Below are 12,866 nucleotides of genomic sequence, written 5' to 3'. Positions count from 1 at the left end.
GTACAAACACTGTCTTTATTTAGTTATGTACATGATATAAGTTGACACAAACTTTAACTCACATAGAGACATTTCCTCTCCATGAGAAACATTTCTCATCTTGAACCGTCGTGCAAGATGTCTTAAAGTTAATTCTTCAAACTGATGGCTGTGAAGTGTAAAGCCTTCCTTTCAGTAAAGAAGCACATTTTACTCTTGGACCGGCACAGGGAAAGAACAGAAGCTGTCATGTTTTACAAATGGGAGGCAATTTCCATTCTGTGCCTCTGGTGCTGGGTACCATTCCTCATTGTGGATGAATTTCTATATTTCTATGTATGTGTGAGCCAGTCAGGCAGCAGAGCCCTCAGCAGCTGTCTGTTCGTACGCCTGCAGAGCCAGCTCGATGTAGCCCGACCTCTGGGACTCTTTCTGGGCATAGATCTGCAGGGACAAGGGTCAGAGGTCAGCGAAATGGAAGAGAGACCATCATCCAAATTACACTGAAGTTAGGCTGTAGTCTTAGAGTACAATCATAGCATTACAGTTTTTCTCTTTCACTCTGGTACATTTCTCAAATCAGAACTGAAATTCTCAAAACTACTTGTTCAATCTTCACATCATTGTGTCACATCAAAAAAGCAGTTTCTCACTTCTTTGAACAAGTTGAAAATGCTTTGGTACATCCATGCAACAGATTATGTACAATTCTCTGCTGTTTCCTACATTATCAATTGCTTTTGTCACATTGATCAAAATGTATCATAATGGGTCTCTGTTGAATAGTCTCACCCCCCTGTTGTTCATCGTATAAGTCTTTACATGCAAAATGGTTGAACAAGTTGTCATAATATGGCAAGGATGTTTCTATACATTTCCATTACACTTTTTGCTATATCTGTCCTGAATTGGTAAATTGCTCCCAGGTGAATCTTGACTTTAACAAAAGGGAAATGTGTGAAGGGTTAGGGTTTTTTCAAATTGCTCAGAAATGCAACACAAGATATTTATGATGTGGATGAGAATTTGTGGCCCAACAGACAGGAATGTCAGGAGGTATAAGAAGACTGCACTGTAATTCCTACAGCACTGCATGTTCAGTTTTCCCTAAGGAGATTGTCCTATGTTCATATTTCTACTTTTGTTTTCTTCTTTGTGCTATATGCACTGTTTTCCTTTCTGTATCGCAGTAACGTGGTCTGTCAACAGATTACAATACAAATAGTAAAAGCATTAATGTGAATCTTGTCCAGTCTCTTGCAATCAATCTCCCACATACACTAAGGTGTAACTTACAATTTACAATAATTGTCATCAAAACTTTAGCCATAGTTTACATCAGAACATCCCTCCAGAGTACACTGTTATAATGACAACATGACTAAGCAATCTGACTATGTTATCCACACAATGACACAAGTACTTGTCATTCTGATGGCACTGACATGTTCATTGACACAGATATTTACTTTTGAGAGATGAACTAAGGATTCTGAGCAAGAGACTGGCTTTTGCAGGCAATCCATGGTGTTTTCCTTTTTGTACAAACTGTTTTGAGAAATACACTTACTGTTTTGCAAATGTCGAGGATGATTCCAGAAATGTACCAAAGCGACTGAGAAAAACTGTAATAGCACCAGCAGCAGACGCACTAAAACCCAACGCAGGTAGTACTCCGCAATCAACCATGACTAAATGAGAGGCCTCCACTGTAGCAGATGGACGCAAACCTGTGTCTCCAGCCGCTAACTGTTCACATTAAATGGTTGTCATTCTCAGTGTCCCTCCCCACTGCTTCAAGGCCAAGGGGCTGTGAGCACTAATAAGACCTGATGTATCCTGGGCTCGGCCTCACAGTTCCCACGCTGGGGAAAAACCCAAACCTCTCATACAGGAAACCTTAGAGGAGACGGCCTTGACTTGACCTCTCCAGAGCTAAACTCGCTCCCTTTTATCCTCAGAGCATGACTTACGATGAGATACACAATGCAAAACCAAAAAAGTTGATGAATCAGCAGATATTCTGCGTTGTGGTGGAGCTGTTCTCACCTTTAGCAAGTCGATGCCAGTGGCCTGTTGGCTGGCAGCTTCCTGGGCTGACTCACTGTGGGGGTGGACCATGTGAAACAGAGACACGAGGCTAACGGCATCCTGGAACCTGGAAACACAAGCACACCGAGTGCTGAGATCCAAGCTCTTTGCCAGAATGTACAGAGGGCCGGTGAAGCCAAATGTAAAAACACTAGCAACAAAAACTCACAGCTCTCTCTTCAGCATGTCCACTATGAGCCCATCCACCCTGCGAGCGTTGACCAGGTACCAGGTCAGGCCTCCGAAGTGTCTGGTGGAGCGCAGCAGATCATATTTGCCGTGCTTGTCCAAGTTCTCATAAGTGGCTGCATGTACCTAAACAACAGGTGCACAGAATGAATATGGTTCAACAGAACTCGCAGTGATTTTTGCTTGTTTGTAGGCACACTGCTGTCCAATCCACACTTTCCTTCCTTCTTACACTCCGTATCAAATCAAGAAAGAATATATAGTTGTGACGGGGGAAATTTCATAGTTTAACAAGCTCTATATAATATACGAGTCTCAGTGCAGTTTGTGACCAGGTCAAAAGAACAAGAAGCTCACTGTCCAACTAGAAATGAATGTTATTACTGAAGATGAGGAGTGGTGGGAGGTGTGTGATTCAGGACACAAAACAGCCAACAGCCTAATGTGGAAAGAATTTAATTGGAAAGTAAAGATGAGATATTTTAAAACACCCTTCATAATCTCGACCTTTGATGAAAGAAACAACAACTTATGTTGGTGAAACTGTGGCAAAATTGGAGATCACACTCACATGTTTTGGGACTATCCAAAACTGAAACTATTTTGGGAGGAGATTCAGGCAGAATAAGATCCATTTTAAGTGTTGATTTGCCACTTGAGCCATTGTTCTATAATCAGTTCTATTGCACAGGAAGTGGTGGATTAAATAAAAGGCATATCTACTACATATACATAACCGTGTCTTGGCTCAGCCCACTACCTCCCACCCTCCACCAATGGAGAGAGAGATTAAAGAAAGTGCATTTCATGGCAAAAATAACAGCAAAACTCCATTTGAAGTTAGGTTCTTTTATGAATTTATGGGCTCCTGTTGTCGCTTACTTAAACTGAATTTGACTTTACATATTTAACAGGCTGGGGGAAATGTTTTTGTTTAAATTGAAAGTGGAGATGTAATGATATTTGTGTCTGGACTGCATATTTTAACATGTTTCATAGCCCCTTGCTGCTCTCTAATTTATCTTTAAACTTAATTATTCTCTTTATGTTGGTTTAGATGATGCCATGAGTTTGTTGTGTTGCCGAATTGTATATTTGTTTATATATTTGTTGTTTGTTTTTTATGTGTATGTTTTTGTTTGTCCAATTTTGAGCTGCATAAAAACATGCAGTTTAAATGAAAATTTGGTTTAAAAAAACAAACAAACAAGAAGCTCACTGTCAACTTACCTTGATGTATTCTGAGGAGTCTGGTTCAAACTGGACCAGACACAGGTCCAACACATCTTCGTGACGGTCCTGGGAATACACCAGCTAACACAGAGAAAGAGGTATAACAAAGACAAAAAGAGAAGATACTCACTCCACACAAACAACTGTTTTCAGTTATTTTGCACAATTCGACCTATTCTCAGGACTGTGTGGGTGTTCACAAACCTTACTTGACACCACATCCTGGCTCACATTTCAGTTAAAATAACTTCTACCGCAGGGGTCGCCAACACGGTGCCCGCGGGCGCCTGGTTGCCCGCAGAGACCATGTGAGTTGCCCTCCACACGTTCTAAAAATAACACTAGTCACCATGAAATTCCTTATAAAAATTATAGTTGCTGTTCTTTTTAAATCAAAAATACTTACATTAATGCAGATTTTAAATTACAATATTTATTATAATTTGAAGAAAAAAAAACCGTCTTCGGTGTTATTTTCACCTTGTCCGAGTCAAAGTTCACTGCGCATGTCAAACCACCACGTCACTGCTGCAGCGTCCGGACGCAGACACTTCGGGAAGCTAGATGTGTTTTTTACCCCGAAAACATGACAGAGAAGTGAAAGAGAAAACACTATTTTCACGATGTCTGGGAGTAAGAGTTCTTTTTCACGACAGTGAAAGATAAATGTATGTGTCCCATTTGCGGGGCGACTATTGCGACGGCAAAGCGGCACAATGTGGAGAGACGCGACTTTAGCCGCTACAAAGCTTCCATGCTAACTAGCCACCTGGTAGCACATAGACTGTATGCGCACTACGGACAGGAAAAGCCCGGGACTTAAAGGCAGCTTTGGTGTCTATTACGCGGCGAAAAGTTTCTTCGTGGAGAAAAATGTACCATTAGAAAAGCTTGTTTCATTGACTACAGAGGGGCTCCTCCATCGGCATGCAGGCTTCATTGTACGATGCAGAGGTGATCCAGACTTCCCAACATTCCTACATTACAACTGCATCATTCACCAGCAGGACATATGTATGTACAAAAGTGGCCGGATTTGATCATGTGATGACTCGTGTCGTGAAGATCATAAATAGCTCCAAAGCCAAACAACCAGGACATTGAAGGTGCTGCTTGGAGGAGCTGTTAGCTGAACATAGTGACCTGTTACTACACACAGAAACCCCATGGATCAGCAGGGACCAGTTTTGCAGCGTTTTTTGTCACTGTTGGCCGAAATCAAAGAGTTCATGCAGTCCAAAGGGGAAGACACCTTGCTGCTGGAGGACACTGAGTGGATTCTTGCCGTTGCATTTTTAACGGACATCACTGGGAAACTGAACCATCTGAACTGTGAGCTGCAAGGTAAAGGTAAGACATGATAAGCTCTGCAATGCCAGGCTTCCCACTAACACACATTACAGACAAAGAGGTAACATATGTTGTCATTCACCATGAAAACACCGTGCCATTACACAAAAATGTGAAAAATAATTTGTTGAAAGCGTAATGATTTGTTGTCATGATCTGTTAAAAATGTTGCAGTGCTGGTGAAAAATGCTGGTGATTAGTACTAATGTGATAGGATTCATTTCAAAATGTGAAAGAGTTAATTTTTTTTCCTACATAACTGATAATTTGTACAAACATGGGACAGAGTTCATGAATTGTTCAAAAATGTTAAAAAGGTAGTGGTTTGCACAAATGAAGCATGATTTGATGACAGTTAATGATTTCCTAAAAAAGTTAGAAGTGCTAATTTGCACAGAAATGTAACTGGTGTGATTTTGAACAAAATACTGCAAATATGCTGATTCATACAAAACTGCCAAGAAAGATATTTACAAAAGTTTCAGAGATGGAATACCTCTGACTTTTAAATATTGGAACAGATTTCCATATATGTGTGTGTGTGTGTGTGTGTGTGTGTGTGTGTGTGTGTGTGTGTGTGTGTGTGTGTGTGTGTGTGTGTTTCCTACTGTCATTGTTGTGGAAGTCGTTGTTAATAATTATTGTAAGGAGTAATTAACATAAATGTGATCGGAGAGTCTTTTTACATATTATTTTCATTATTATTATTATTGTTTAAAGACGATGGTGCAAGTTTGATCGGAAGTTTGTATCAAACAAGGTGCCCTTCGTACGACTCGGTACCCTTGAAGTTGCTCTCAGGTTCAAACAGGTTGGTGACCCCTGTTCTACCGCCATCTTTAAATTCTATTAAATGCTCGCTACTTGGGGTTATTTTGTTCATGTCTTGAAAATATCACATCCTGATCCCTGCTAGGAACTTCCACCAGCTAAATTTAAAAAAATGAAGAAGCTGAATAAATTGGAGGTAGAGTAGACACCAAAATGCTGTGGCATATTTACACCTTATGTGGATGTGTGTTCATTGTCTGTCATGTGTGCAAGTGGAGCATCACCTCAAGACAGCAGTAACATATTGGTTAATAAGTATTAAAAAAAATGTGCAATATAACAAAAGTAAAGATGATCCACATGTTGACTTGCTGAGGTCAAAGGAAGAAAATTACAGATGCAAGTAATCACATTAACAGTGGCTCTATTAATTGAAATGTTCCAGTAAGCCATGACAGTAAGCCTTTCACAATAAAAAGACACAAATGTGATGTAGTCACAATTAAATGCTATTAATCACACGTGCGTTTCAGTACAACGGCCTGTCAAAATATCTGCTTCTCAGCACCTGACTACATTTTAGTCTGAGATTTTCAGTACATGATATGGTCATAAAATGTCAGTATCTGCACAAAAACTCTTGAAATTCTGGGATTTTCTGTCACAATTCAGTGCAAGCAAGAAATACAAGAACTACTCACATTTTCAACAACGGACACTAAGAGAAGCACAGGTGTCCTCATAAACTGTCTGTAGTGAAAAGTGTCTATCGTTGAGGTTTGAGTGAAAACTAAAGTAAAGAAAACAAAGACAAGAGAGCTCGGAGAAAGGCCCATTTACTACCTTGAGATTCTTCTCTTCAAAGATGAGAGGTGCTGTGATCTTGCGTCCACTCTTGGGGAAGTAGACCTGTATAAGGCGGTCTCTCTCCTCCCAGCTTGCCTTCCTGAGAGTCCCATTAGGTTGTCGTACAACTATGAACCTCTCCTGAGGAAAGGAAAAACAGCGTGTACAGTTTTTCAAGGTAAAGGGTAGATGTGAGTAATGCAAGAGACCTGAACTGATTAACAATGTACAAAGATGAACCTTAAGCAATTAAGGATTTGGGTGTTTAATAAACTTAAATCTTAAAATCTTGGTGAAACTGCAACAAAAACATGCCTCCAAAATGTAATATTCGACATATATGTCAGCTCACCAAGCCATTAGCTACGCTGAGTCATATATCAGGATATAACCCATCTTAAACTAAGTTATGCACACAAAACAAAGGAACATACCCTGTGTGGGATGTTGTAGGTGATGTCCGTGAAAACATATTTGGCTGTGTCCATGCCATCGAGCATTTTATCCTCACACAGCACATCGTTGATGGGCTTCCTCTCCGGCAGGACAGGGGGCATCTGCAGCAGCTTCTTAGCTTGCTCTGTGGCGAGGTCAACTGCCTGGAAACACACACATACAAAGGATTGGATGAAATGGGTGTTACGGCGATGTGGGTCTGTGATTGAAAGGAGCTGGTACAGTACATCTACAAGGCACCTCCTCCAGTTGTTTGTCTGTCATGAGCTGATATGCGGGCGGCTTCAGCTCCTGTTTAATGGGTCGGAACACTTTCTGCAGATCCAGGCCTGTTATCCTGGTGAGGACATCCTGCACAGCTGGATCTGAGAAGCTGGGCTTTGCATTGTCTGTGGGGGCTGCAAAATTATACGAGTTAATGGCTTGAACAAACTATTTACAATGGTTTGTACATTTTTTAAAAAAAAGTAAATTTAGGCTAAGTATATGACAGTTGTAGGCTGACTAAAACTGTCTCTTACATTTTAGGGCTTGCTCTAAAATGCAACTGTAACAGAGTTAGCTTAACATTATGTCTGACAACTGCTCTTAATAATAATTATAATTTATTTGTCACAAAAACATTACAGCACTCTGAAATATTGCTTTTTTCAATTTTCCCAATCGGGGTCAGAGCACAGGATCAGCCACAGTACAGCGCTTATGGAGCACAAAGGGTTAAGGGCCTTGCTCAAGGGCCCAACAGTGGCCACATCGGGGTTTGAACCACTGATCTTCTGATTAGTAGTCCAGAGATTTAACCGTTGTGCCACTGGTCTTTGAATAGGAGCTGAACAGTTAACCAATTACAAAGCCAAATAGCAGTCTGAAACAATGCAATTGTCATATTTAAAGGCTGTGGTTTAGGATATGCATTAAACAGTAGTCAAATCAAACCAAACTGTGTGTTAATTATTGCCATATTTACTGTAGACACCTTACCTACTGGCAAACTCTAAATCAGGTGCTTGTATAACACTGTTTTTCTAACTTCATAGAGCTCAGCATGCTTCTAATACACCAGCCAACACTCATAACTATAGCTCAGCTTTAACAGTTAACTACAGTACAGTTCCTGCCCTACTCCTTTGTCAAGCTAGGTTCTTTCACGTTACTAAAGTCACGGCTGGAGAAGCTATTTTTAGAATTTAACATAAAGCTACAATTGCAGTTGTAACGCCGAATTAATAGGAGGTATATTATTGCTTGTAATAGACATTAAACAATTCTTTACAAGGTGCGTATCTGTACCAATCCGTAAAGCAAGTGTAAACTGCCCAAATTTGTTAGAAGCTTCTGACACCAGCGCTGTAAGGACCGAGGCTAACGACACAAGCTACAAGGTCAGCATTACAACCAAGTAAATTATTCAATTAAAATGACATTCATAGTGATAGACACATACCATTATCTTGCGTTTCACTACAAAACGTCCTGACGCTACATTTCATCAATATCTGCTTGCTTTTCTGCACATTTTTCACCCGAGAGTAGCTCCTGAATAAGCACCGTGCCGTACTGAGCGCCGCCATCTTTGTTATTACCTCATGTATGCGACATGACCTTTGAACTTATACTCGAACAGCCAGTGGTCATGGGATATGTAGTTTGTGTATAATTCATTTCTTTATTTTCATTTAAAATCGGCTGAAGGCAATGATAGCCAACTGAATCATTCAAAGTAGAAAGAACAAACGGACTAGTAAGAGAATCACATAACATTTCAATGTGTTTATTGCTGCTCTGCATTTAATGAGTGGGTTTTATCCAAAAAAAAAGAAAATGTCCTCTAAAAATAAATGTAAAGCAAATCTTTTCCTATATCATGAGTTGTAAAAATTCAAACAAGGGCGCACGACCGCACAAAAAAAGAACAGACAACAAACAAACTGTAAAAACAGTGACAATTACATGCAAAAGAATGTTAAGATATCAAAATATCAACTCAAAAGGACAGAATTTGCTTAAATATATTGTCTGTAGGTTTATGTATATCAGGGGTGTCAAACCCATCAGAGTTCAATGGCACATTAAGCCCAATTTGATCTCAAATGGGCAGGACCAGTAAAATCACAGCATAATAATCTATAAATAACGACAACTCCAATTTTTTCCTTTGCTTTAGTGCAAAAAAAGTACATTCTGAGAATATTCCCATTTAAGGAACCATCTTTTCACAAACAGAAATTTGTTAAGAAAAATAAATTTGATTTCAACAATGTTATGTCTCAGTTTATCATTTACACATTGCGACTTACAGATCACAGATTATCTACAAAAGCACAAAGCATAGACAAATGACACAAATGAGACAAAAAATGACAAATGTGTGAAACAATACAACAAAAACGATACACAAAATAAATAAAGCAAAACAAAGTGGAAAAAATAAGACAAAGAGCACAAGCAAGGCAAAAAGGAAACACAAAGCAAAAAAAACAAGAAACAAAGTAACAAAAACGTGAGACAAACGACAAAATTCAGACAAAAAAAGCAACAAAAACAAGACAAAATATTACAAAAACGAGACACAAAATGACAAAGGAACAATGAGCAATGTAGTATTTTACCTTATGATCAAAACAAGTTGTAATGGTCTGGGAATTATTTAAATTTTATAGTTTTACAAATTTACAAATTGCAGTTAATGTCTTCTCTGTAGTTTTTCCACTTTACAAAGTAGTCCTGCGGGCCAGATTGGACCCTGTGCTGGGCTGCTTTTGGCCCACGGGCCGTATGTTTGACACCCTGATTTATATTTTTGACTCGCCTAGAAATAAAATGTTCAAAACGACATTAACAAAAAAGTCTCTTTAAAAAATTTAAATGAAAAGTGAATTTTGACCACCAGGTGGCACTATACTACCAGATATCCTGTAAGCCTGCCATGCCTGCACAAGAGCATCAGAAGTAAAGTAAAATATTACTTCTGCCCTCAGTAAGACAGTGAAAGATAATGCACATTCAAACATATTGTATGTTTATATCAGAGTCCCACAGTCCTGTTCTCTTTATCTTCTTTGTGGTTTTACTCTGTGTAGCCTACACACATTCCTAACCTGCCATTACAGTGTGTTCTCGGGTTGGTTGATAACCGTGTAATCTGTCTGGATGATAAGTAACACTCAACTTACAAAGAAAAAAAAAGACGCTTGCTGCATTGTCCTATGGAAGGATAGGTCTCTGAAAAAATTCTCAGTTTAGTTTAAACTTTGTCCCATTTACACCCAGTGTATGCAAATAGGAAGGAGTAAGCGTAGTGATGCGTTTGGCCAAAAAAATAGACTTTAATGATAAATTAATAAGAAATTTTGCAATTTTAACACAAACATTATAGTTTTTTTGTTAAATATTATAGGCTGATGTGAAGAAGGGATGTGCAGTAATTAGTTTTTGGTGATTTAATCTGATTAAAATATGTGTTTTCAAATGTTGACAAAATTGAAATATGCAAACCAACATGCACTTTTACATACATACACAAAATCTATATTATTTTCACGTGGATGTGTTGTAGTGTTCGTCTCAGCTTGCTTTTGTAGGTCATTTAGAAACTGACATGTTGAAAAGAAAGTAAAACAGACACAACTGCAGAAACAGCAGCTCAAACTGCCCTTGAACAGTAGAAATTTTTAGTAATTTGCACTCTCAGTGCTTCAAAGCTGAGTCAGTTGCTGAAATAAAAAACTGAACCACATGTTAACAGTGCCTCACAGTCACATCTAGCCTTGACTAAAGACCGAGTGATGTCTATCAGCAAAGACTAATGTGGAGAAATGAAGAAAAGCTGAGGATGAGTAATCCTTAAAGGAAGCGCTTGGCTTACATTTTGCAAATCTAGCAGATTTGTCAGATTAATACCAGGACGTTCAAAACATTGTTGAAAAACTAATAAATGTTTATGCATGTAAATTTTATTTTAAGCCTGTTTGTCTACAAATTCTTCACATTAAATTATAAAAAGCCGCTGTGAATTCAAGCTGATTTGTTTTTGTTTCTTCTGGCCCTGTGTATTATGAAATGTGAATTTACAATTTAGTGACCACACAAGCAGAGGTGGTGGAGTTTTGTTTTCAGTACAGCAGGATTATGTGGGTGTTTAATTGCAGTTTAGCTTTACCTAGCAAATAATTACTATGCTAGAAACCAAACTACAGTTATTAGTACTACTAAGTGGAGTTTGGGTCAGTACTGTTCTTCCACCTTGAGGCAGACATTATCTGGAGGAGTAGATTACTAACATAAAAATCCTCCAGGCGAAAAAGACACTTGGAAAATAATAAAAGCAGGCATGAAGTCACTGTGGATTATGTGCTCTAAGTGGAAGGGCCAATGTGTCATTCTGGCTTTGATCATTTCAGAAATGTGAATCGCTCCCGACAACCAAAGATCTACTAAAGCGAGAGAGGCTTTTGTGTATATTAATATGTAAAAAGTAGCTAAAGGGTCATTCTGGCAATATGTTATAATACAGGCCCACACAGTTCTGCACCCCAAGTGCATTTGCTCCCAGGAAGAGGGGAAAAAACGCAGTACTGCACTGGCTGGAACATAACAGAGTTAATAGATGTAAGAAGAAGAGATGGTCAATACACTTTGGACTCACCCAGGCAATTCCATGTTTTCCATGAAAACTCACACTTTTATTCATGTGCTAACATAATTGCACAAGGGTTTTCTAATCATCAATTAGCCTTTCAACACCATTAGCTAACACAATGTAGTATTAGAACACAGGAGTGATGGTTGCTGGAAATGTTCCTCTGTACCTCTATGTAGATATTCCATTAAAAATCAGCTGTTTCCAGCTAGAATAGTCATTTACCACATCAACAATATCTAGACTGGATTCATGATTCATTTAATGTCATCTTCATTGAAGAAAACTGCTTTTCTTTCAAAAATAAGGACATTTTTAAGTGACCCCAAACATTTGGACGGTAGTGTATGTATTTGTCTTTTCACAAAAAGCAAATACAACTTCCTAGGCTCTGTGTTTTGGGTAAATTTTGAGTACAGCAGTAAATAAAGCAATTGGGGACAATTATTCCACATTTAGTGTCTTCAGCAGCGGCATGACGTATGCTGAATTGAATCAAAACTACTGTGTGTGTTTTCATGGTAATGAAGGAACATGTGACTCAGTGCACCAGAGTGACTCACTGATGTGTTTTTAATAGTTTTGGCCAACAGTGGAGCTCTGTGGCACACAGGAGTCAAACATATGAGGCTTCCCAGACAATGCTGGATAGTAGATGTAGAGCATCATCCTTAAAAGCTCAAAAAGATCAAGACAAAAAAGTGTGCATGAAGACAAGCCTTTTAGAGGAAGACTCCACTGCAGCTGACCTTCACCATGTGAAGAACAGGAACTGCGGAATGAAGCCTTATTCAGATTTCACTGCAGATCACATGATGACGTCCCTCACTGTTTCTGCTCCCTCCACACACACGAGCAAAACACAGCGACCACAAGCCCTCCGACACGCTGCCACAATCCACAACCCAGAAAGCAGCCGCCATGCCCTCCAGCCGCCCCCCTCCACCACCACACAACCCTGGAGATCATTAACATAGCCTCATGTGCCATGCACGAAGTCTTCCTCCGAGGATCTTATTTCCCCCCTCTGCAGTGGAGGATTTATAGATATCAGGCGGAGAGACAGAGGTGTGGCTCGGCCGGTAATGAGGTGAGCAGTGGCAGTGAGTCCGGAGGCCCAGACACCGGCGAAACGACGTGTGGATTGAGATGTAAGAGGCCCCTACACAACCAGATGTACACAGCTGTCACCCTGCTGACAGAAAGTAATCCTGCGACCGAAGCACTGCCAGAGAGAGACAGAGACAGGATTAGTGTGGAGGTCTGAATGACTGCAGGGGGTCAAAAAGATCTATCTATCTATCTATCTATC

At 39.5% G+C, this 12,866-nt stretch overlaps 1 protein-coding gene across 1 annotated transcript; it reads right to left on the bottom strand.

Moving 5' to 3' along the window:
- Position 1: 1 nt before the first annotated feature.
- Positions 2-8,511, bottom strand: mrps22 (mitochondrial ribosomal protein S22). Its single transcript, XM_023272005.3, has 8 exons — positions 8,360-8,511; positions 7,156-7,313; positions 6,894-7,058; positions 6,457-6,600; positions 3,490-3,573; positions 2,240-2,385; positions 2,029-2,137; positions 2-423 (listed from the first exon to the last, which is right to left on the bottom strand). Exons 1-8 carry the CDS (start codon positions 8,484-8,486, stop codon positions 331-333), a joined length of 1,026 nt encoding a protein of 341 aa, XP_023127773.2. The 5' UTR covers positions 8,487-8,511; the 3' UTR covers positions 2-330.
- Between the last annotated feature and the right edge of the window lie 4,355 nt (positions 8,512-12,866).

The sequence above is a fragment of the Amphiprion ocellaris genome, chromosome 7 (assembly GCF_022539595.1).
Source record: "Amphiprion ocellaris isolate individual 3 ecotype Okinawa chromosome 7, ASM2253959v1, whole genome shotgun sequence".
Taxonomy (NCBI): domain Eukaryota; kingdom Metazoa; phylum Chordata; class Actinopteri; family Pomacentridae; genus Amphiprion; species Amphiprion ocellaris.
This window is presented reverse-complemented; position numbering and strand designations above follow the sequence as displayed.

Excerpts from the sequence above, each read along its gene's own strand:
- mrps22 (XM_023272005.3), bottom strand. The coding sequence starts at position 8,486 with ATGGCGGCGCTCAGTACGGCACGGTGCTTATTCAGGAGCTACTCTCGG. Across the intron at positions 3,574-6,456 it reads TTGAAGAGAAGAATCTCAAG|CTGGTGTATTCCCAGGACCG; the intron begins GTAGTAAATGGG and ends TCTCTGTGTTAG. Across the intron at positions 2,386-3,489 it reads ACTCCTCAGAATACATCAAG|GTACATGCAGCCACTTATGA; the intron begins GTAAGTTGACAG and ends CCTGTTGTTTAG.